This window comes from Oncorhynchus nerka, linkage group LG3 (genome assembly GCF_034236695.1).
Source record: "Oncorhynchus nerka isolate Pitt River linkage group LG3, Oner_Uvic_2.0, whole genome shotgun sequence".
NCBI lineage: Eukaryota > Metazoa > Chordata > Actinopteri > Salmoniformes > Salmonidae > Oncorhynchus > Oncorhynchus nerka.
Genome location: NC_088398.1, coordinates 62897594 through 62920615, shown reverse-complemented (window position 1 = coordinate 62920615; position 23022 = coordinate 62897594). Strand labels below are relative to the sequence as shown.

Below are 23022 nucleotides of genomic sequence, written 5' to 3'. Positions count from 1 at the left end.
TCTTATCATTCATTCAGTTTGATTTGATACAAAAATGTTATGGTCTTTGTTTCCCCGTACAATTGAACTCAAATTTCTTTAGATACTAATTATTTGAAACATGAGATTTTAATTTTAAAATATCTGAAAAATAAATTCAAGACACTGTAGTGCCACATTTGACACTAAAGAAGTACAGTATAGGAGTCTCTGGAGTTTGAAAGGATGAGCAACAAGTCATTGTATACATCTGTCAAAGATGTTGGTTAAATGAAGATGTCCCATCCAGGTCGTTTACCATGGAAAAAAGTCAGTTTTGGTCTGCTTATGGGGGTGGCTCTCCCATAGGCACCAATGCATTAGCAGCTGAGTCTATTCTGCTTAGTTCATTGTATATGAACCAGAAACAAATTGCATGTGGGATGTCTCGCTTTCTCTTTCTTCTCTGCATCTGTCTTTACAACACCTGTGTCAAAATAAGGGTGGGGAGGGTTAAACGAAATGAGTGAGAAAGAGAACTGACACAGGAAGTGGCTGAGCTCTCGGTTAGCTGTGAGAAACTGACTGTGCTGCTGTTTACCACGCTCTACATAACGGTTCCACTCTGCATCCAGCTGCTGCAGGAAGACATTTAGTGATCTGTAAAGCATTAAACAGATTGCTGTATGTTGGTTATGTGTGTATGCCGGAAGAAGGCCGTCCGGTTAGGGAGAACCTGTGGAAAATAATCACTTCAAGGTAGGTTCCTTCCTTTCCTCGCATGTTTGTTAATGCAGGTGTAAAGTGTGTACATTTGATATAGAGCACAAAGTCTTGCACAGAAACATCCATGATCCAATAGAATATGAACAGAAATTATGAATATGTAGTGAGGTGTAAGTTCAGAGTTCAGAGGTTACTGTTAGATATAAAAATAAAAAAAACTATTGTAATCCACTAGAAACATCAGAAAATGTGTTGAAGTATTGAAGTTACACCATAGCAACATAAATGTGTGAAGTTACGGGAATGTCTTCACATTTACAGCGTACACGTACATGTATACACTAACACAGAGACAGTATGGTAACGATATGATCAAGAATGTCCCATATTGCAAACATGCCCTGGGCCTGTTCTGATGAAGTGAGTCATACTATACAGCATTGAGTACCAGACAACCTATGTATGAAACAAAGACATACTCAACTGTTTCATTTCCCAAATTGTAGCTTGTTCAGAGTGAAGAGGTTCTGAAAGAGAGAATAGAAAAGTATATTGTACTGACAGACTAAACATCAATTTAATCCTGCCCTGTTTTAGTTTTGCCTCATGTCTCTGTTTCTAAGGAACCTTTCACAGAGGGGCAGCAGGACATCCAGCAAGACACCAACTGAGATGGGGTAGGCTGATCCAAATATTTGTCATTTTAAGTTTAAGTATTTTGTCAGGGACACAACTTTCACACCACATTCTGAAATTGTATTTTTGTCCCCCCCAGTCTTATAACTGGAATGTGATACAAAATGAGACAACGGTGTGGTTTAGGGCCATGCAGATGCCTCCGAGCGGTCGGGTAGGCTGTTTGGAATGTTTCTCCGATAGGATAAAAAAAATGTATTATAATTATGCCCCCACACTTCTAAAACCAAAGTTGCGCCCCTGATTTTTGTATATGAATCAATGTGCGAATTCAAAAGAATTCCACTGTAAACCTTAATGTAAATGGACAAAAATCCAGTATATGCACTTTTCAGCACTGAAGATATGAGTTTATGTGAAAAACAATGTCATAGACAGATTAATGTGATAAAGGGTGGAGTTAACTTATACTGTAGCTGAGGATGATACAGCAGCTCTCAGACCCCTGTTGTTGTGTTCCAGGGGCAGTGGAGAGGAGAAGGAGAGTGTGCAGGGGAGGTTTCACAGGAGACTGTCTCGTCTGGGGAGCAGAGGCTCTATTAGAGAGCCACCCAGACCTCCACCCCAACCTGTCCAACCCTCAGCCACATCTCCGCCCCTAGCCCCGGCCCCAGCTCCGGCCACAGTTGACAGTCCCACTCCCCCAGCAGCGAAACCTCCAACCGCTACAGCCCCAGCCCCTAAACCCTTGGAGCTTCCCCCGAAACCCACTGATATAAGCCTGAAGCCAAGCCTCCCTCCATGGCCTCTAACCAGGTGGTTCAGCAGCAATGAGCATGGCACCACAGTCCTACAGGTATAACCCAACCAGCCCTCATACACCAGGCAGAGATATTAAAGGTGTAATAGGGTTATCCCACATAACAAATACTACATTTTACTATAGAATACTATAGTACTTACTATAGAATTCTAGTGTCCTGTTGAAAGATTAGTGGAATCTGTGTGGGTAGCTGGACAGGTAGGATGACTGACAGTGAAGGTGAACAGGTGGTCACGTGTCAGGTGACAGAGGAATGTATGAGACTGAGGCAGGAATTCCTTTAACCATAAAGTGGTATATTTACTGGGTAGTCTGTGCTGCATCACAAAGGAAACAAATAACATGTATACAATCAAATTCATAATCAAAGATCAAATCATATCAGTCATTATTAACATAAATTAGGGAATTCAACAGTCCAGTTCATTAAGAAGTCAATAGTAATCATCCGCGAGTCATTTAGGCTCACAACTATTTATCATAAATCATGAGAATACAAACAGTGAATGGTTATACAATCTATAATCCCCATGATCAAAGTCAATCAGTTAGCAAACAATGACGTTTCTCATTTCACGCTTTCAACAGTCTTCATGTGTACATATAATTAATTTCAATACACATGAACCATATCGATTGTGTAATTGGCCTATGAGGATCTGTAGGGCCGTGATCATGGACAATTCACATTACACAATATGTTTGAAGCTTGCGCTCCAAGCCGCGCTCCGCGGTGATAACTATTAACAGTAACTGAATGGCCCACTCTCCCGATCGCCACAGATAATTCAGAAAGGTAACATGAAAGGTAACAAAGTCGGTGGACTTACGTGGATTCATGGACGCACAGAACTTCTGGGTGAGATGGAGTTAAGGAAGAGAAAGCAGCGAGATCAGGCGATGGCAATTTCCTCCTTTTATGGAGTTGAGATCTGTCGGACATTTCCACCTGACCTAATTAAAGCGCCCCTGGCCCAGCTGAGTAAATGGCAATGAATTAAAGGAGTATTCCACCAACTCCATGGGCCTTTTCTACACCTGTAGTAAACTGTAGTATACTGTAAAATACTATACTATACACTGTAGCATCCCTCGATCATGTAGTGCTTATAAATATCATTTTGTGGTATTCTGTAGAATATTATACTACACACTGTCGTATCCCTCGATCGCGTAGTGCTTACTGTAGAATTGTGTTGTATACTGTAGAATACTATACTACACACTGTACTGATACGCACATGTTTAATATGCATATACCCCACCCATTCCCCTCCCCAATATCCATATCCCAATAAATACACTACAGTAAATACTACAGTATACTACAGTCATATCCACAAAAACACTGCAGTAAATACTACGTATAAAAATATTACAGTATACTAAAGTGTTTTTTTCGTAGGATTATTTAGCTGTGAGGGTTGCCAAGATGAAAAAGAATCCTGGGACGATTATTTCAGTAATCTATCTGAATGGTTGCTAACATCATTTAACATGGAGCGGATCGAGACGATTGATGGAAGTTGAATCTTATTCTTCCTTCCAGGGGTTTGAGTTGTTCCGTGGTGATGAGACTCTGTGTGATGTCATCCTGGTGCCTGGGGACAGCAGTGACACCTTCCCCGTGCACAGAGTCATTATGGCCTCTGCCAGCAACTACTTCAAAGCCATGTTCACTGGTTAGTCTGTGATAAATTACATTCAAAGAGGGCTTTCAATTTATGCAATATGTCAATATATTTTTATATGTCAAATTATTTCACTGGTGATTGTTTTAAAATGAGAAAAAAAGAAGGAACCCGCACACTGCTCTTGATAGTATCACTGCTCTTTAATAAGCTTTACATATTGGCCTCACGGCCTTCTCAGAGATTTTGTGATTTTTTAAAATTAGCACCCTCAACCTAGCCCCACCCACATCCGTTCCACGCATCGAAATGGAGTTGGAGTTGAAGGAAAACAAATAAGTGCTACAAATATAACAATATGCATTTCATAAATATTCAAATAAAGTGTGTACATAAAACACGTCTGTAAAACCACAATGTGGACATCGACCTACCAAGCAAGTTTTCAGAAATCATTGGGTACAGCGCAAGAAAAATATCAGAGTAATCTGAAAGCAGCACAACAAGGCTCCACGAAGGAAAAGATGTAGGAGATGCAAGTGGTCAAAGAGGGGACCAGGAACACAGGCCGTGGACACGGAGCTACAGCAGGACTCAGTAGTTAACCTCTCCAGAAAGGTCTGACTCGCAAATCTCAAGGGCCGCCGCTTTTGTGGCGCAAGGGGTAACGATGCTTCGAGGGTGGTTGTTGTCGGTGTGTGCAGAGGGTCCCTGGTTTTAACCCAGTCTTATCTAAGGGCCTCTCTTTTGTACCTACATGTGCAGACAAACCATTTGATACGAAAGTAGATCTGTTTATATTCTTTCGCAAGAAGTCAACTTAAGCACGTGTTTTCTCAAAACACTGTTTCGTGCCTAGAAACTCAAGAACTGGTACCCATTTTAAGCCCAAAAGCTAATTCTGTCCTATGGTTAACAACTCAATTAATACCTCCTCAATTATAGTCGAACAAGATGCCATGTCAGTGTAACAGTTTAGCTTCAGTCCCTCTCCTCGCCCCATACCTGGGCTCGAACCAGGGACCCTCTGCACACACCGACAACAGCCACCCTCGAAGCATCGTTACCCATTGCACCACAAAAGCCTCGGCCCTTGCAGAGCAAGGGGAACAACTACTTCAAGGTCTCAGAGCGAGTGACGTCACCGATTGAAACGCTATTAGTGTGCACCCTGCTAACTAGCTAGCCATTTCACATCGGTTACACTCACCCCCCTTTTGACCTCCCTCTTTTCGGCAGCAACCAGTGATCCGGGTCACGGCACCAATGTAACAGTTTAGCTTCCGTCCCTCTCCTTGCCCCGAACCAGGGACCCTCTGCACACACCGACAACAGCCACCCTTGAAGTATCATTACCCATCGCGCCACAAAAGCCAAGGCCCTTGCAGAGCAAGGGGAACAACTATTTCAAGGTCTCAGAGCGAGTGACATCACCGATTGAAACGCTATTAGCGAGCACCCCACTAACTAGCTAGCCATTTCACATCGGTTACATCAGTACATACGAGAAAAACAAACTACATTCAGAAGAACCTCACTAGAACAGAAGAACAGGCACTTAATGAACTAATAAAATATTAATCTTTGGTTATTAAACCTGCACACAAGGGGGGTGCTGTTGTTGTTTTAGACTATGAAAAATACAAATAAGAGATTCAGGGACAATTCAGTAATGAATGTTTCTATAGAAAACGGAGTGTTGATCCCACACAGGTGTTCCAAAGGGATATATGCTCTAATCTGGAGCCCTATTAAATAACCTTATCTCAAAACCTGAATATGAATATCCTTGCTGCAAATGTGCCATACATCCATGCCTGTACATTTTGTCAAAATTACACAAACCTAAAACACAACAAGGCAATAATCCAGGCAAACCAGTGGTTGCAGGAATAGGCTCAATGCTAGAGCCATTGTCGAACTTCATAGACTCTTTTATTAAAATGAATGTGCAAGCATTGCCATCATATGTGAAAGACTGTAGACTTCATAAACAAGATTTCACTAATAACGGGTTTAACAGAAGACTGTATTTTGGTCACATTAGATGTCGAGAGTCTTACTATTTCAGGTCTGATGATGAACACCATCTCCAAACAAATGGAACATAGATGGACTCCACATTCGCTCCGAGCTATGCTAACCTTTATGTACCCAGGTAAAGACAGTTTCAGGTTTGATATTCAACGGACATTCGCGCTTTCAATCCTGAATAGCTTTCAAACCACTTGAGCCACAGACTCCAAATAAGTGTCATGATGTTGGAAAAATTGTGCAGGTCTTATTTTCACTATTTGACCCTTAATTAGCTTTGAAAAGCTAATAAACATGTGGAAATGTGAGCAGCATTTTGTATTCCTAGTTGAATTAGAGAATGTAAACAAAGTACAAACTTTTTATATTTGAATTTCAATAGCTCCTTGGTCATGTGACCTACTGACTTCAACTACCCTTCTATATTGCACACCCTTGAGTTTGTCCATTTTCATCTCACAAGTTTTTACATTAATGTTTTTATCTTTCTAATTTCAATAGCTCCTTGTTCATGTGACCTACTGACTTCAAACAAGATTCAGAATGTACACTCAGTGGGCCTACACATTGCATACCCTTTTGTTGTCAATTTTCATCTCACGCGATTTTACATTAATTTGCCTGCTCTGCCCTCATGAAGGATAGTGTCACTCACACACCTATTCACTTGGGACTTCTCCCTGGGGCCTTCCTGACCTCCAGCAGGCCCCCATTGACCTGGTGACCTCTGACTCCAGGCCTCTAGGCCTACACGCCTGCCTGCCCTCTCCTTGGGCCTGAGAGTGTATAGCTTTCTCCCTGGAACTACAGCCCTTCAGGCCTCCACACCTACCCGGTCAAACACCCCTCTCCCTTGGCCTTAGCATATAGCTCACTCCCTAGAATTACTAAAACGTCTATAGGCCCGCTGTCAGGAACCACGTGCACCTGGTAACAGGCTCTGTGCTCCTGGTGACCCACCCTCTTTATTTCTGCTCACAGACTAAGTCCCCGCTCCAACATCCATGGCCATGGCCTGAGTGCAATCCTTATCCCGGAGTTACAGATCTTTTTTGCCAACTTCCCTTACCTACATTGTTATAATATGCCAGAGGCTGTTACCCTTGGAGACCTGCTGCAGATAGATTTACACCCTCTCCCCCGGATTTTCAAGGGCCTGCGAGAGCTCACCGGACGCCGCGGAACCACGACGCTTTCCAGGGCTTGGGCCCCTCTCTCTGGCGAACCCATTCCAGGGCGCCCTGCCCTTCACAAAGAAAAGAAACCAAGGAGCTATTGAAATTCAAAAAAATAATAAATAATTTAAAATGTGTGTCATATGTGTTTATGCCATCGGGTTAGATAGAACCAGTTTCGAAAGTTTTAGGAGTAATGGTTAAACAGCTATTAAAATTTGAAAACTGAGATATGTCACTATGTTGACGGTCCCTAACTGCGGTTGGTGGACGTAAGGAAAACTACAGGCGACTGACTATCCGTTGAATATCCAACCAGAGTCTGTGTTTACCTCGGTCCTTTATGTGGGTCTTTTTGAAGAACGTTTTATTACTAATGAAAACGAAAATCTATTTTTGAATAAAGTCCTGAAGTGGTATCGATATATTGACGACATTGTTTTGCATATGGGGAGGAACGGGAAAAGAGCTGTCAGACTTTATGGTATTACTCAATAACATTGACCCCAATCGCAAATTCACTATTGAATGTGACACTAAACGTGTTCATTACCTCGATATGTGGATTGAGAAATCAAATGGAACCCTGTTTACAGATCTGTATAGAAAAGAAACGGACATAAATACTATTACAGGAGGACAGCTTCCATCCTGAGCCATTAAAAAGAGGACTTCCAAGAAGCCCGTTTTTCAGACTGCGCCGTATATGCCACTCCACAGAGGACTATCTAGAAAAAGCAGCGGAGATGCGCAATAGGTTTTTAACACTGAACCCAAACCGCGTGCGTTATCGTGCGCCATCGTGCATACATTTATTTTGCCTCCCCCACACCAAACGCGATCACGACGCAGGTTAAAATATCAAAATAAATTCTGAACCAATGACATTAATTTGGGGACAGGTCGAAAACCATTAAACATGTATGGTAATTTAGCTAGCTAGTTAGCTTGCACTTGCTAGCTAACGTTAATTTGTCCTATCTAGCTAGCTTGCTGTTGCTAGCTAATTTGTCCTGGGAAATAAACATTGAGTTGTTATTTTACCTGAAATGAACAAGGACCTCTACTCCGACAATTAATCCACACATAAAACGGCCAACCGAATCGTTTCTAGTCATCTCTCCTCCTTCCAGGCTTTTTCATTGTTTAATTTATATGGTGATCGCATCTAAACTTTCATTGTATTACCACGACTACCGGCAAAACAGTTTGTCTGTCAACCACCCACGTGGGTATAACCAATGAGGAGATGGCACGCAGGTACCTGCTTCTATAAACCAATGGGATGGGAGAGGCAGGACTTGCAGCAGAAATAGGAATGAGTTCTAATTTTAGCCTTTGGCGTCGCAGACGCTCGTTGGCGCGCTCGAGCAGTGTGGGTGAAATAATTGAATAACATGGATTTCTAAATTTATTTTGCAACGCTCGCGCACGCGACGTGTCCTGTCTGGTCAGCATGTTAGAAGAGGCTATTCTCCACAATGTGTGGATGAAGCTCTTAATTTGCCATTGGGGAAAACAGAGATGAACTGCTACAAAAAAAGACCAACTAGAGCTAAAGAACACTCTGTAATGTTCACAACCACATATACTGTACTTTGAACTCGTGAAACGTGGGAGATGCTGTCAAGAAACACTGGCATGTTTTATTATCGGACCCAGCTTTGCTGGCTGAATTTAAGAATCCACTACTTGTTGTATATAAGAGAGGTCACAATTTACACAATAAATTGGTCCATGCCAACTGAACTGCCAGGCTCTTTTACGCCCTCTTCCGAATGGCAGCTATAAATGCAGAGGTTGCGCACAGTGCAACAATATGATGAAGTGTGAATATTTCTGCCACCCACATACGGAAAAACGGTTCCAACCTCTTGTTCTCTCAAAGAGAGAATCATTGAACATAAAAGTTCAATTAGGAGAAACGACAGGGATTATCCAGTCGCAGTACATTTTAATGACCTAAAACATGACCTTTCTACCTTTTAGATTTTGTGGCATAGAGAAAGTTTAGATATCAGACAGGGGAGGTGATAGTAATAATACTCTGAGTAAAAGAGAATATTTTAGGATTTTCACCCTCCAGACATTATTTCCTAACGGTCTTAATGATGAAATGCCAATGTATGTTATGTTGTAAATTTAAACATGAATTATGCCCCTATTTCAGATTACGCTGACGTTTTTCTTGCGCTGTACCCAATGATTTATGAAAACTTGCTTGGTAGGTCAATATCCTCATTGTGGTTTTACAGACATGTTTTATGTTCACACTTTATTAGAATATTTATGAAATGCATATTGTTATATTTGGTAGCACTTATTTGTTTTCCTTCGACTTCAACATCATTCGACGCGTGGAACGAATGTGGGTGGGGCTAGGTCTACATAAGGGTGCTAATTTAAAAAACTCACCAAAGCTCTGAGGTAGACCGTGAGGCTGATACATATAGCTTATTAAAGAGCCGTGATACTATCAAGAGCCTTGTGCAGGTTCCTTCTTTTTTTCTCATTTTATTCAACTGTTACCATGCACCTGCAAAAAAGATAGCTCAGATGTGCGAGTGCCTTTTGAATTACTGGTGATTGTTTTACAATGTGTGGTGGAGAGGATTTGTCGAGGGCATATGCTGCCAAAGGATCAATGATCCTAAGTATGTAAGATTGTTTCACAGACGAGTTCAGGGCTGAGCTAATAAAGTCTCTCTCTTACTGTACTTGCACTCATCACGTCCACTCAGACCAATCACCATAAAGGGGAAATGTGGTAAGAAACCAATTCCAGACAAGGACACTGACACCTTGACTTAAAACGTCCTCTTTTTACATCTCACTATGTTAAAATATACTTGCACTCTTACACCATTAACTGTAACAGCATCCACCCTCTATATCTCTCCCTTTTCCTCGCTCCCTCTCTCTAGGGGGTATGAGAGAACAGGATATGAGGGAGATTAAGCTCCATGGGGTGAGTAAAACAGGTCTGAAGAACATCATAGAGTTCATCTACACATCCCGGCTGAGTCTGAGCATGACCAACCTGCAGGACACTCTGGAGGCTGCCAACTTCCTCCAGGTCCTCCCCGTCCTCGGCTTCTGCAACAAGCTGCTCAGCACTGAGGTTAGTGAATCCGGATACCTACTGGTACTGAAACATAAAAAAATAAATTTAAAAATCATTTAACTAGGCAAGTCAGCTAAGAACAAATTCTTATTTACAATGACGGCCTACCGGTGAACAGTGGGTTAACTGCCTTGTTTAAGGGCAGAACAACAGATTTTTACCTTGTCAGCTCGGGGATTCGATCCAGCAATCTTTTGGGTACTGGCCCAATGCGCTAACCACCTGCCGCCCCACAAACAACAGGCAGGTGGATGGGTGGATTGAAGAGACAGTGGAAAGTTTGGCAGATGTAAAAACAGGAGACCCTTCACAAGTTCATCCAGTCTTGTCTGTTTACCTGTTTGTGTGGCAGATCACCATTGATAATTGTATGGAGGTGGAGCGCATCGCCGGGGACCTGCTCCTGGAGGATGTACAGGCCCACATTGGGAAGTTTGTATGTCAGAACCTGTCAGCATTGCTACAGTCTGGCCACTACCTGCAGCTCTCTCAGACCAGCCTGGCCAACGCCCTGGCCAGCGACAGCCTCAAGGGCTTCTCTGAGATGGAGCTGTACCGCATCGCCCGCTCCTGGCTGGACCACGACCCCCCCACCCGCCGCTCCGCCGCCTACTCCCTGATGAGCCAGGTCCGCTTCCCCCTCATGACCCCCACTGAGCTGCTCGAGATCTCCCAGGAGGATGAGGGGCACGATGATGGCGGAGCGGCCATGATGCGCTCGGACACGGCCTGCGTCAACCTCCTGCTAGAGGCCAGCAACTACCAGATGATGCCCTTCCTCCAGCCTTCGTTACAGACGGAGCGCACACGCATCCGGTCGGACGCCAAACATTTGCTGGCGCTGGGCGGGGTGATGAAGCAGCAGCTGGTGGTGAGCAGGGAGCTGAGACTGTATGATGAGGATATCGGCCATTGGAGGGCGCTGAGGCCTATGGAGGTTCCCCGCTACCAGCACGGCGTTGCCCTGCTCGGGGGCTTTCTCTACATCGTAGGCGGCCAGAGCACCTACGACACCAAGGGCAAGACGGCGGTGGACAGCGCCTACCTCTACGACCCGCGCTTCGACCGGTGGTTGCAGGTGGCCTCGCTCAATGATAAGAGAACCTTCTTCCACCTGAGCACCCTGAAAGGGAAGCTGTATGCTGTTGGGGGCCGGAACGCCTCAGGAGAGATTGGTGAGTCACTAAGTGTACTGGATAGGTTTTTCCTGCAATCTGTTACACAGAAATATCAATACATTCCAAGGGATTATGATCGTTAAGGTGCATGTTGAGTGAATTTGTTTTTTACTCCTTTAGACACCATGGAGTGCTATAACCTTAGAAGGAATGAGTGGACATTCGTGTCTCCCATGGTCGACCCCCACTACGGGCATGCTGGGACAGTCCATGGTGACCTGATGTATGTCTCAGGTGAGTTTCTCAGACCACTGGTAGTTAGATTACAAACTTACCAAACTGTTAAAACCTACAATGTGAAGGCCTGAATTGACTGTGATTGTTGCCCTGATAAAATCAGCTCAGACTGGAGAGGTTATGAGTTAATGAATTCAAACAAAGGCTGTTGTTGACATGTTTTAATCGACTCTTGTCAATTAACAGCTTTGATAGACTTTAACAAAACATAGTAGTTCTGGAATGTTCTCATTCTCATCTTGGTCGATTTCTATGTCGGTCTCCTAGCAACTATGAGGGCCAGGAAACACAAAGACCTTTGGTTGAAATGGGTCAGAGTATACTTATTTTCCGACGAGGTTAACCACAGAGAGCAATTGTGTAAAAGTCTTGCACACAGACAGACAGACAGACAGACAGACAGACAGACAGACAGACAGACAGACAGACAGACAGACAGAAAACAGCTTATTCTGAACACGTGTTTTGAAAGTGCATGTAGAAAATTTATCATTTTTAATCTGCAATCATTTAAACAGTGGTTTAGTAGTTTGAGCCCAAAAAGCAGGTGGATCCCATTGGATGTGTTATGGAACATGTAGAGGAGGGTGTAATGTGCAAAAGAAGCTGGTGGGATGGAATAAATGGAATGTAGTCAAATGTGGTTTCCATATGTTTGATACTGTTCCCTTTATTCCCTTCCAGCCATTACAATGAGCATGTCCTCCTATAGCTCCTCCCACCAGCCTCCTCTGGTAATGGGTTAATGGCATAGACATTACAACCAGTAGATAGTGATAGCGCTGACGCCATCCATGTATTCCTATGGAAAACTCCCAATTGCGCATAAAGCCGGAAGTATTTGAATTTGAAGCCACCATATTGCTGAATGGAGCAATCAGTGGAGGCTGCTGAGGAGAGGTTGGCTCATAATAATGGCTGGAATGGAGCAAATGGAAACCAGGTGTTTGATGTTGTTCATTTGAAAATAAAAGAGAGCCGCACACTCTAGGAGCTCAGATGCAAAAATGTCATTACCAACGTTTCGACAGCCAAGCTGTCTTCATCAAGGTATAATGTTCATCAGGGTATTTGATGTTGTTAATACCTTTCCATTTATTCTGATCTAGCCATTACCACGAGCCCATCCTCCCCAAATAAGGTGCCACCAACCTCATGTGGGCTGAATGGCACCAAAAAATTGTAAAGGATCATGGTGAAAGTGGCCCTAGCAAGCAAAGGATCATGGTTAATGTAGTCATTTTCTTCCTGCCTGAGAGAGTCAACCGGGAGTCTCCTCGTAGCCTGCCGGCCCGGGATTGTTCTGTTTCAGCATGTGGTCCTGTGTGACTACAAATGTTGTAGTCAAGAATGGATCACCATTTAATTAAATATCCCGATTTCTAGCGAATTTTTAAATAATTCAGTGGGGATCGAACTTGATCATTATAAACACATTTTAGAGGCCAAAACGGTTGTCTACATTTTTTTGTGTTTGGCCGTTCTGGCAATCGTAATTTACATAGGATTTCTAGGGCAGACTAGGGCTTTCGGCACTGCTACATTGCTACACAGTAGCCGACCAGCAGAGCTCGTGACTTCACACTCCAGACCGGAAACTGGGAGCCTGGGTAATGGCCACAGCTCTCTGCAGCTCGCAGCACCAGACCACGTCCTTCCTGTTCAGACCCAAACATTTCTGTTTTTCACATTAATGCTCCTATCCCACTCTACGCTGGTGGTTGACAGTATGTGTAGGAAAGCACCTGACCACCGGCTCACAGTTCAGTTCTCTACACCATCAATCTTTCCTTCTGCTGGTCCATCCTTCACATTTACTACCAAAGTTACACTGCCTTCCCCTTGAACTCCATGGATCTGTTAAAGTCAGGGGAAGTGAGCTGGAGTCAACGACCTCGGTGGAACTTCACATGATTATGCATAGTATTGACGTCAGACGGAAGCAGCAAGGACACCGATCGTGTGAAACAGTGTGTCTTCCTAATGTTGTGAGATTTTCTGTTGTTTACAGAACACTGGTGCTGTGAGATTAGAATATCAGGGCCTGCTGAGAAAGTAGGAGAAAAAATGAATGGCTGCAATATTGCCGTTAACATGTATGTATGAGCATATGATGCATGGAATGTTAAGGCCTACTTATATGAATGTATTCTTATTTTACATTTATGTAGTTCTGTCCTTAAGCTGTTCTTGTCTATTAATGCTCTGCATTATGTCCTGTTTAATGTTTTGTGTGGACCCCAAAAAGAGTAACTGCTGATTTAGCAGTAGCTAATGGGGATCCTAATAAAATCCCAAATACAAACTCTCTCTGACCATGGTATATGGATTGAAATTAAAATGTTTGTCTTGTTAAAACCATAGTATACTCGTTTGTAGACATAAAATAGTATTTTAGTAAACATGTTGTCATAGTATCTACAGTATCTAATAATGAAACCAATGTCAATTCACTGATCCAACAGGCGGAATCACACGGGACACGTTCCAGAAGGAGCTGTTGTGTTATGACCCTGAGACTGACGCATGGAGTCGCCGTGCCGACATGATGGAACTGCGTGGCCTACACTGCATGTGCACAGTGGGCGATCGGCTCTATGTGATGGGAGGGAACCACTTCCGGGGCAGCAGCGACTATGATGACGTACTTAACTGTGAATTCTACAGCCCTGAGGTGAAACAAGGCAAAGACCCTGATTTTGGTCCCAACAATATGATAAGCAAATTTACCACTTTTCCAAAACCTTACTCTAATCCTAACTGTTACTTAAGTCCTGAGTTTGATGGTCAGGTAGCCTAGTGGTTAGAGCATTGGGCCAGTAAACAAAAGGTTGCTGGATCGCATCCCCAAGCTGACAAGGTAGAAATCTGTCATTCTGCCCCTGAGCAAGGCCGTTAACCCACTTTTACCTGGGCGCCGACGACGTGGATGTCGATTAAGGCAGCCCCCTGCACCTCTCTGATTCAGAGGTTGGGTTAAATGCGGAAGTTGAATGCATTCAGTTGTACAACTGACTAGGTATCCCCCTTTCCCTTAAAGTTTTAGGAACTTTCTGGGTTGGGTGAAAATTACAACCAAACAAGGAACCAATGGCATTTGGAGAATTCTCAGACCTGCGTTTTATATCTTCCCCCAGGTGGACCAGTGGACGGTGGTGGCGGCCATGCCACGGGGCCAGAGTGATGTAGGGGTGGCCGTGCTCCAGGGCCAGATCTACGTGGTTGGGGGCTACTCCTGGAACAGCCGCTGCATGGTGGACATCGTGCAGCGCTACGACCCAGAAAAGGACGAGTGGGACCGGGTGTTCAATGTGCTGGAACCCCTGGGCGGCATCCGGGCCTGCACCATGACCGTGCATCTGCCTGAGGGTGCCGTGGACAACGGCAAGATGCAGGAGTGCCCGCTGGACACTGCCAAGAACTGAAAGCTGAGATCAAGAACATATAGATTTAGCTTCTCTGTGTTTGAGATGCTGGAAAGTGTGACTTTTTTTGTGGGAGAAGTGGAAAATGTGCAGTAGAATTTCTCGAATAGGTCCCACAAGGGGTTGGAACCGGTTCAGGAAACACAACAGAAAACCGGAAAATAACAAAACATTTCAAAGAACAGAATTGGAACCGGGAATGAAAGTGATCCATACTGTTCCGGAACTGAACCGTTATTTTTTAAATGCATGGCAGCCGGTTAATAACATTATTTTACTTGTCCCACAAAAAAATGCAACAAAGTATCTATGGAAAGCCCTCACTCTGTCATTAAGAAACATATTCCAGTGTCTGCCTGCAAGATAAATCTTTGCCTGTGATTTTGAGTGTTTAGGCTATCTGCCCCTCCCCCCTTTGACGTTACAAGCGTGATTCAGAAGACAGGGAAAGATTTTTTAATATATATTTTTTTAATTAGAGAAGAATGGATTATCTTGTTCAATGCTAATTAAGGATACTATAAACCCAGTTATCAAGTTTCAAGTTGGATTTATTAACTACAAAAAGGAAAGATGTTTTTTATTCTGGTGACGCTCTGCGCACACAAGTTTGTTATCTAACTAGCTCAAGCTTGTTAGCAAGCTAGCTCAAAGGACAATCAGTTTCTCCATACAAGCCACTACTCATAGGTATAATTCTGTGGACCTAATTCAGATAATGCATGTCATAACAAGATGCCCAGATCTTCAAGCCTCCTCCTCAACCCTCTCTCCCCACCCGTAAAATATCAGTTGCATCTTCCGTTATAGGCTACATTTCACGCATGTAAACAAATAGTTTGCCTGTTCTATCCACACTGATTGGTGAAGTAATTTAATGAGCTAAATGTAAAAACAAAAAAACGGATGATTTCACAGGTTAAAAAAGAAACAGGGGCACTGCATTGCAGTGCTAGCTGTGCCACCAGAGACTCTGGGTTCGAGTCCAGGCTCTGTCGCAGCCGGCCGCGACCTGGAGGTCCATGGGGCAATACACAATTGGCCTAGCGTCGTCCGGGCTAGGGAGGGTTTGGCCAGTAGGGATATCCTTGTCTCATCGCGCACTAGAAACTCCTGTGGCGCGCAGTGCGCGCTAGCCAGGTCGCCAGGTGCACAGTGCGGCTGGCTTCCAGGTTGGATGCGGGTTGGGTTGTGTTTTGGAGGACGCATGGCTTTCGACCTTCATCTCTCCCGAGCCCGTACGGGAGTTGTAGCGATGAGACAAGATCTTAACTACTAACAATTGTATACCACGAAAATTGGAGAGAAAAGGGGGTAAAATTCAAATAAAATAAATAAAAAACAGAAAGGAATGATTTAAACCAGTACTTTTTGAGGCGGGGTTCAAACTAGTTCAGCACTTTATTTTTCTGGTCAGAACAGTGGAACCAAACAACAACAAAGTGGTTCTCTTCAGAACAATATGATTGGGAAATCATTTTGGTTCAAATCCCTGGGTCTCAGCTATGTAGTTGACTGACTGTACATGTAGTTGACTGACTGTTAGTTTCCACTCCTTGTGTCTATTTTGTTGGAACTATCGTTGTATCTGAGTGACTTCTGCTATGCTCTTTAATGTAGAACACTTATGTTTTTAACTTTTGGCATTGCATTTTCAAACTGTAAATGATAGCTTAAATTATGTTTGATTGATAAAAAAGTATTTTGTATTGTATATGAATGACTAGTGTATTTTAAGAAATTAAAAGGCATACTATGAATCAACCTTTTCAAGTCAAACCAAACACCACACAATCTAACATGTCATCCCACTGACTAGTCTAGAGGGGTTGATTGAGTTGAAGGGATGTGGGTTGAACATGGAGGTCTTTGCATGTTTCAGCTGTGGCCTTGGCACAGTGACATTATCCTTCATCCTCCAGATAAGACAGCAGAGAGGGAGGCCCTAATACCAGACCAAGGTCTACTAACACGTCTGTTATCACAGGGAGATGGAGAGCTTATGAAACTGGAAACAAACTCAATAGACACCTAAACCATCCCATAACAGACATGTCCAGTGTGTTACTCTAGAATCTTGAGCTGTTCAAAATGTCACAAAACCACCTGCAATCACATACATTTGGCAGTTTATGAGAGGATAAAACTACTTCAACATATGCTACTCATGACCAAACTGATCCTAATGCAGATCCGGATTAGGTTTAAAATCTGGAATAAATGACACAGGGTGAATATATAGATGTTTTATAGAGCATGTAGAGAATCCGTGGCCAAGCCTGTCAAAATAAACCAGCCAGAGCCACTAAATCTGATAAACTGACTCTGGTCAGTTTATCACTGTCAACAGGGGACAAAAACAAATTGTTAGTCAGACGTCGCCTTGACATTCAAGTCTTCTGTTTTCCATGGCTGGTCTGTGACCTGTAGCCTTGGCAGCCGTCCTTGGCAGATACTGGGAAATAAAACATCCCTGTCCTCCCTCCCTCTCTTGCGTATGCCTGCCTGTAGACCTTGCCTCACTTCTCACCCCAGAGTGGCAGTTACCGGCACTTCTAGCACATTCCCTCAGGCTAGAAAAAGGGAGTTTTCAGAGAGGGGAGAGGGGTGTTAAGTTAGTGTCTGCCATGCCCTCGGGATAGCAGAGGAGTTTTAGGACGGGACAAAGTCTGGAGCATTGGTCATTCCCAGTGCTTAGGAAAGGGAGTTTTCTGAAAGGGGTAGTAGTTTCAGATTTTGGACTGGGCCATGTCTCTGCAAGGTGATGTGTGTGTGGTGACAGGAGCCTGTGGGTTCCTGGGAGAGAGGCTGGTACGGCTGCTGCTGGAGGAAGACAAGCTCACAGAGATCCGTATGCTGGACATACATGTCCGACCACAACTCATACAGTGTCTGGAAGGTAAATACTATACCAGCTCTCCTTTTTTTCTCTCTCACTATTAGGGTTAGTGTAAATATTGATATTTTACAACTTTTCTTTGGTTTGTTTCTTCTCTGATTGGTTTGTTGTCAGAGATCAGAGGGGACACGCTGGTAAGCGTATTTGAAGGGGACATTAGTGATAGTGAGCTGCTGAGGAGAGCGTGCAAGGGAGCATCGCTGGTCTTCCACACTGCGTCCCTCATTGACGTCACCGGGAAGGTGTTATACAGTGAGCTTCACAGGGTCAACGTCAAAGGTATGATCAGATTTGACTGAAGCTTTGGGTTGAGATTGGCAGCAAACCTGAGTGAAATAAACATGTCTAATACTTTCAAATACTTGAGCTGCTCTTGAAAACGGAATTGACCCTGCTGATGTACTCATTCATCTGATATCTTTCTCAGGAACCCAGCTCCTTCTGGAGACGTGCGTCCAGGAGAATGTGGTGTCCTTCATCTACACCAGCAGCATCGAGGTCGCCGGCCCCAACGCCAACGGAGACCCCATCATCAACGGTGATGAGAACACACCCTACACATGCTCCCTAAAGTTCCCCTACAGCAAGACCAAGAAGGAGGCCGAGCAGGTCACCCTGCAAGCCCAGGGTGAGGTGCTCCAGAATGGGGGCCGGCTGGCCACCTGCGCCCTCCGACCCATGTACATCTATGGAGAGGGCTGCCGTTTCCTGCTGGGCCATATGGGAGACGGGATTCGGAACGGGGATATGTTGTACCGTACCTCCCGCCCGGAGGCCCAGGTGAACCCTGTATACGTGGGGAATGCGGCCCTGGCCCACCTCCAGGCTGCCCGTGCCCTGCGAGACCCCCAGCGGAGAGCCGCCATCGGAGGGAACTTCTACTACATCTCAGATGACACGCCGCCTGTCAGCTACTCTGACTTCAACCATGCTGTGTTGTCGCCGCTGGGCTTCAGCATCCAGGAGAAGCCTATCCTGCCCATCCCAGTCCTCTACCTCCTCTGTTTCCTCATGGAGATGCTGCAGATACTGCTCTGCCCCTTCAAGCGCTTCACACCGCCCATAAACCGGCAGCTCCTCACCATGCTGAACACGCCCTTCAGCTTTTCCTATCGGAGGGCTCAGAGGGACATGGGGTACGCTCCACGGTACAGCTGGGAGGAGGCACGCAAGCGGACCATGGATTGGGTGGCTTCCCAGTTACCCAAGGAGAGAGAGAGAATAAAGGTTAAATAATTGCCCCACGATCTGCTAATAACACATAACATATAGCTCACCATCCCCAGTCCAAGTGTCTAATCCTCATTACTGCACTCTGTAAAAGTTGATATTAAAGTTGTGTGAAAACCAATCTCTGAACATGTTCTTTCCCGGTCTGTTCTCACTTATGACCACTCAGCCAGACCCATTTGATTTCATCAGAAATAGATGGAGACTGACACTGTATTGTCAATCCCAGACACAATAGGCCTACATGTCCTTGACCTTGTTCTCCAGAGAGGAGGATTCTTTTCTTCAATAAAAGCTGAACAGTCTGATTAGGGTTGCAGGTCCATCTATATAGTCACATGGATGAGTATAAGGGTAAGTCTGAATCCATTGCTGAAATGAACTCACCATGAGACACAGTGAGAATGTCACCCTCAGACAGCCAGAGTTTAGTATTAAAAGAAACAGGTATTGATCACCAGTGAGGTCATGGATTCAAAACCCCCCATATAGACTAAACACTGGGTCCTAAACAACACACTGACGATCGACTGGAGCAGGAGAGGTATGTGGGTGCGTTTTCATAAGGCTAGTTTACTGTGCCAGCTGAGCTTTGCGAGAAAGCAGGGAAGGAAATTCTCCCAACCCCCCATCTCTGTTACTGTGTAACTAACTATTTCAATGCCAGGCATTGTGAAATAACGTTGTATTCAACTTCATTCTCTTAAGTAGATTCCTGCCCTTTTGTGGCCACTGTTGACCGGTAGAGGGTTGAATGACATTTCTAGAACCAAAGTGAGTTATTGCATAGCTACAAGGACTGCTGAGAGGGAAAAGAGAGTTTCCAAAGCTAAGGATCTGAGGCACAGTTCACCAACACATTTCACCAAACTATCTGGTAAAGCCAAGTTACTATTCTTGATACTCTTCTTTCAAGACAATGGGCTGGAAACTGAAAACAGTGCAAACTATTCTCAGTATTCTAGCCTTCTACATTACATTTGCAGTCGGTAAGTACAACTCATCTCTATTGCAGAAGCTTCTTCCTAATATTATTAAATTAATATACTAACCTTCCTCTAAGCATATTTATTATAGCATATGCTATGTCACTGTCGATGTAAAGAAGATTTTATTTTGTGCAAATGGTGCATTTGTTGTTGTTGTTGGTGTTGTTCTCCAGGTTCTTTATGGACATTTCTCCTCTGAACCTGCAGGGGAAGATGAGGAGCCCAGATCAGAATGTGCTGACTTCAACAACATGACCTGGCTGGAGTACCATCAGCAGGGCAGCAAGCTACAGGTGCAGTACCTGCTCTTGACACGGAAGAATACAGACTGTGCCAGCCTCTTCAGTCAGGACTTCCTCAGCAACAACACCTACTTCAACTCCTCCCAACCCACCAAGATAATTGTCCATGGATACAGGTAAGGAATAAGGGAGGGAGGTCAAAAACTTGGCAAGGTATATCTATATTCTACACATAAAACGTATAAGTTATCTCTCCCTCCCTCCCAACCTCCACCTCCCCTTTCCTCCCTCCCTCCCAGGGCTCTGGGCAGTAAGCCATCCTGGGTGAAGCAGCTGGCCCAGGCTCTGCTGCGGGTGCAGGATGCCAACGTGGTGGTGGTGGACTGGGTCTATGGGGCCTCACTCGCCTACAACATGGTGGTGGAGAACTACAAGGAGGTGGCCATCCAGATCTCTGTCCTCATCAACCAGCTCCAGGTCAGGGCCTCCTCATTTGTTTATGTTTACACTGACAGCAAATTAAGTTAAAAGTAATGAAAATAAAGGAGGTCTGATGTCTGTCCCACAGAACCATGGATGCAAACTGGAGTCATTTCACTTCATTGGGGTTAGTCTTGGGGCACATGTGTCTGGATTCGTGGGGACCCTGTTCAAGGGCAAGATAGGAAGAATTACAGGTGAGCTCCATCTGTGTCTGACCCATTAACAGTTCCACAGGGCACCTTCTGTCTGCAGAACAGGGCTCAACAGGGCCAGACAGAGACTGGTCACCACAAAGCAGGCCAGTCACTCACAGACCCTCTCATCTCTGCCAATCTGACTGAATTAGGCTTTCAAAGAGAGAGACAGCTCTGGAAAACAACAACAGCTGATATTGAAAGGCAGTGAGCTGAATTTGTGAAAGAGGGAGACGTTACCCTTCTGAAGTCACACAACGACACAATAATACATATGATTGTCTGTCTGTACACTATCGCTGATGTTTTTGTCTCAGTAGAGGCCTTCAGCGCTGTGATATGAAGTAGTCTGAATACTTTAGGGCAGTAGTTCACAGGCGCTCTGTGTGTGTATATTTGTGTTTGTCATCACTATCGCTGATGCAGTACTCTATCTATCCCCCACTGACCTCTGTATCTCCTGCTGTAGGTCTGGACCCGGCTGGACCCATGTTTAAAAGAGCCGACACGTTTGACCGTCTTGACCCCTCAGATGCACTGTTTGTGGAGGCCATCCACACTGACTCCGACTGTGAGAGAATAGGCTACGCACAAATAATCATTGTTATTGCAAAGAGATTTCTGCTACCATTCCATCTTTTCCTCTTAGGCCTACTCTATTTCAAAAGTCTCACTGTTCACTGGAATGACAATATGACAATGTCCTGGTATCAGCCATTCGACATCAATTATCATCCTTTTCTCTCAGATTTCGGCATCTCCATCTCTGTCGGCCATGCAGACTTCTTTCTAAATGGCGGGATGGACCAAGCAGGTTGCTCGCGCTCCAGGTCTACGTCAAGTAAGACCATTTTGCCGCCAAAATGCTTCATTGGCAAAGAGGCCTAACCTAAGTGTGTATGAATTTCAATATAAACTTCAGACATGTCTTTCAACTTAAACAACTGTTGATGTTTTTTGATTATTCACTAACTAAACAGTAAGCACTATGTTTACTAGCCTATAGGCTATTTAGTGGTAAGCTTCTGGCTACCTGAGAATCTTCGTTTGTGATCAGTTCTTGTCTACTTTCCAGTGTACAGCTATGTGATATGTGACCACATGAGGGCGCTCCACGTCTACATAAGCGCACTGAACGGGACCTGCCCACTGACTGGCATCCCTTGTTCCAGCTATGAGGACTTCCTCAAGGGGCGCTGTTTAGGCTGCCCAGGCAGATGTCCACGAATAGGTAAGGACATCATCAACATTAAACTATTTCCCCAGATATTATACCAACCTGCTGTCTGTGAGTACGTTGGTCATACAAATGTAAATATTATAAATAGCCACCTTTTACATGTAGCCTAGAGTAGACTATGCACAAACTATTTTGATCATGTGTTTGCATGGGATATTTTGGTATTATTCAAACTTCCCAGCACACTTTCCATGTTTACTTTAGTCAGGTTTCACTCAGTGAGAGATAGGGCAACTGTCTGACCTAGCTAGTGTCATGTCTGGTCTGGGCACACTGGCGCTGCTGATGCAGTGACAGACTGATACAGATAAAGCAGTAAATGTACTCTGGAGGCCTTTCATCTGTCATAACTGTGATAGGAATGGCTATTTTACATCTTACTCTCTCTGTCTTTTGTATGTACATGTGTCTTTGTGTGTTTCAGGGTTATTGGAGAACAGTGGTTTAACAGTCTTTCCTCTTCCTCAACCAAAGAAGCTTTTCCTCCTGACAACCTCTGCACCTCCCTTCTGTGGTGAGTAGCCAACATTTACCTCTATGTAAAAACACAGACTGGCTGTCCATCAGATAATTGTTGGATGTTCATTATGCCCACTACTTTGACCCCACAGTTGAATGGTTAAATACAGCAATATCTCATGTGATGATGATCAAGTTACATCCCGTCCCCTCCTCCTCTTCCCCAGCCCATCACATCCTGGTGCAGCTGGAGGTGTTCCTCCTGGACAAGAGTGCTGAAGTGCAGGTGATCCTGAGGACTGGGGGACATCCTGAAACAGAGCAGAGACTCAGGCTGTA

At 44.4% G+C, this 23022-nt stretch overlaps 4 protein-coding genes and 1 long non-coding RNA gene across 8 annotated transcripts in view; 3 read left to right on the top strand and 2 right to left on the bottom strand.

Annotated features, from left to right (window-relative positions):
• Positions 1-50: 50 nt before the first annotated feature.
• LOC115112238 (uncharacterized) lies at positions 51-3387 on the bottom strand. 2 transcript variants are annotated; one of them, XR_010462205.1, is made up of 5 exons: positions 2974-3387; positions 2284-2460; positions 1169-1211; positions 560-618; positions 51-445 (listed from the first exon to the last, which is right to left on the bottom strand). It is a non-coding gene; the product is annotated as an uncharacterized LOC115112238 (long non-coding RNA). The 2 variants fall into 2 exon arrangements; XR_010462203.1 differs by lacking the exon at positions 560-618 and having other exon boundaries at positions 2974-3382.
• LOC115112213 (kelch-like protein 9) lies at positions 556-16707 on the top strand. 3 transcript variants are annotated; one of them, XM_029639097.2, is made up of 9 exons: positions 556-717; positions 1308-1361; positions 1843-2176; positions 3693-3825; positions 9908-10104; positions 10460-11282; positions 11406-11519; positions 13988-14196; positions 14660-16707. In XM_029639097.2, exons 1-9 carry the CDS (start codon positions 662-664, stop codon positions 14945-14947), a joined length of 2208 nt encoding a protein of 735 aa, XP_029494957.1. In that variant the 5' UTR covers positions 556-661; the 3' UTR covers positions 14948-16707. The 3 variants fall into 3 exon arrangements, with proteins under 3 accessions (XP_029494957.1, XP_029494977.2, XP_029494966.1); XM_029639117.2 differs by having other exon boundaries at positions 13988-14206; positions 14660-14790; XM_029639106.2 differs by lacking the exon at positions 556-717 and adding an exon at positions 1460-1534.
• Positions 16152-23022, bottom strand: part of LOC115112180 (popeye domain-containing 2-like) — a 20033-nt gene continuing 13162 nt past the window's right edge. Inside the window, 1 exon segment of the mRNA XM_029639060.2 lies at positions 16152-22994. The gene's annotated coding sequence lies outside the window, so the exon portion shown is untranslated.
• Positions 17437-19197, top strand: hsd3b1 (hydroxy-delta-5-steroid dehydrogenase, 3 beta- and steroid delta-isomerase 1). Its single transcript, XM_029639070.2, has 3 exons — positions 17437-17846; positions 17961-18125; positions 18274-19197. The coding sequence occupies exons 1-3, from the start codon at positions 17696-17698 to the stop codon at positions 19080-19082; spliced, it is 1125 nt and encodes a 374-aa protein (XP_029494930.1). The 5' UTR covers positions 17437-17695; the 3' UTR covers positions 19083-19197.
• The window catches only part of LOC115112170 (phospholipase A1 member A-like), a 4704-nt gene continuing 1629 nt past the window's right edge, over positions 19948-23022 (top strand). The window contains exons 1-9 of the mRNA XM_029639021.2: positions 19948-20065; positions 20273-20483; positions 20607-20784; positions 20876-20984; positions 21454-21555; positions 21733-21825; positions 22060-22215; positions 22649-22738; positions 22911-23019. Coding sequence (XP_029494881.1) covers positions 19996-20065; positions 20273-20483; positions 20607-20784; positions 20876-20984; positions 21454-21555; positions 21733-21825; positions 22060-22215; positions 22649-22738; positions 22911-23019 — 1118 coding nt within the window. The 5' untranslated portion in view covers positions 19948-19995. The remainder of the gene's footprint in view (positions 20066-20272; positions 20484-20606; positions 20785-20875; positions 20985-21453; positions 21556-21732; positions 21826-22059; positions 22216-22648; positions 22739-22910; positions 23020-23022) is intronic.

Bases quoted from the DNA above. Each gene is read 5' to 3' on its own strand.
- LOC115112213 (XM_029639097.2), top strand. From the start codon at position 662: ATGCCGGAAGAAGGCCGTCCGGTTAGGGAGAACCTGTGGAAAATAATC. The intron at 10,105-10,459 runs GTTAGTGAATCC...TTTGTGTGGCAG, and splicing joins ACAAGCTGCTCAGCACTGAG to ATCACCATTGATAATTGTAT. The intron at 11,520-13,987 runs GTGAGTTTCTCA...CTGATCCAACAG, and splicing joins TGACCTGATGTATGTCTCAG to GCGGAATCACACGGGACACG.
- hsd3b1 (XM_029639070.2), top strand. From the start codon at position 17,696: ATGTCTCTGCAAGGTGATGTGTGTGTGGTGACAGGAGCCTGTGGGTTC. The intron at 17,847-17,960 runs GTAAATACTATA...GTTTGTTGTCAG, and splicing joins ACTCATACAGTGTCTGGAAG to AGATCAGAGGGGACACGCTG. The intron at 18,126-18,273 runs GTATGATCAGAT...TATCTTTCTCAG, and splicing joins TCACAGGGTCAACGTCAAAG to GAACCCAGCTCCTTCTGGAG.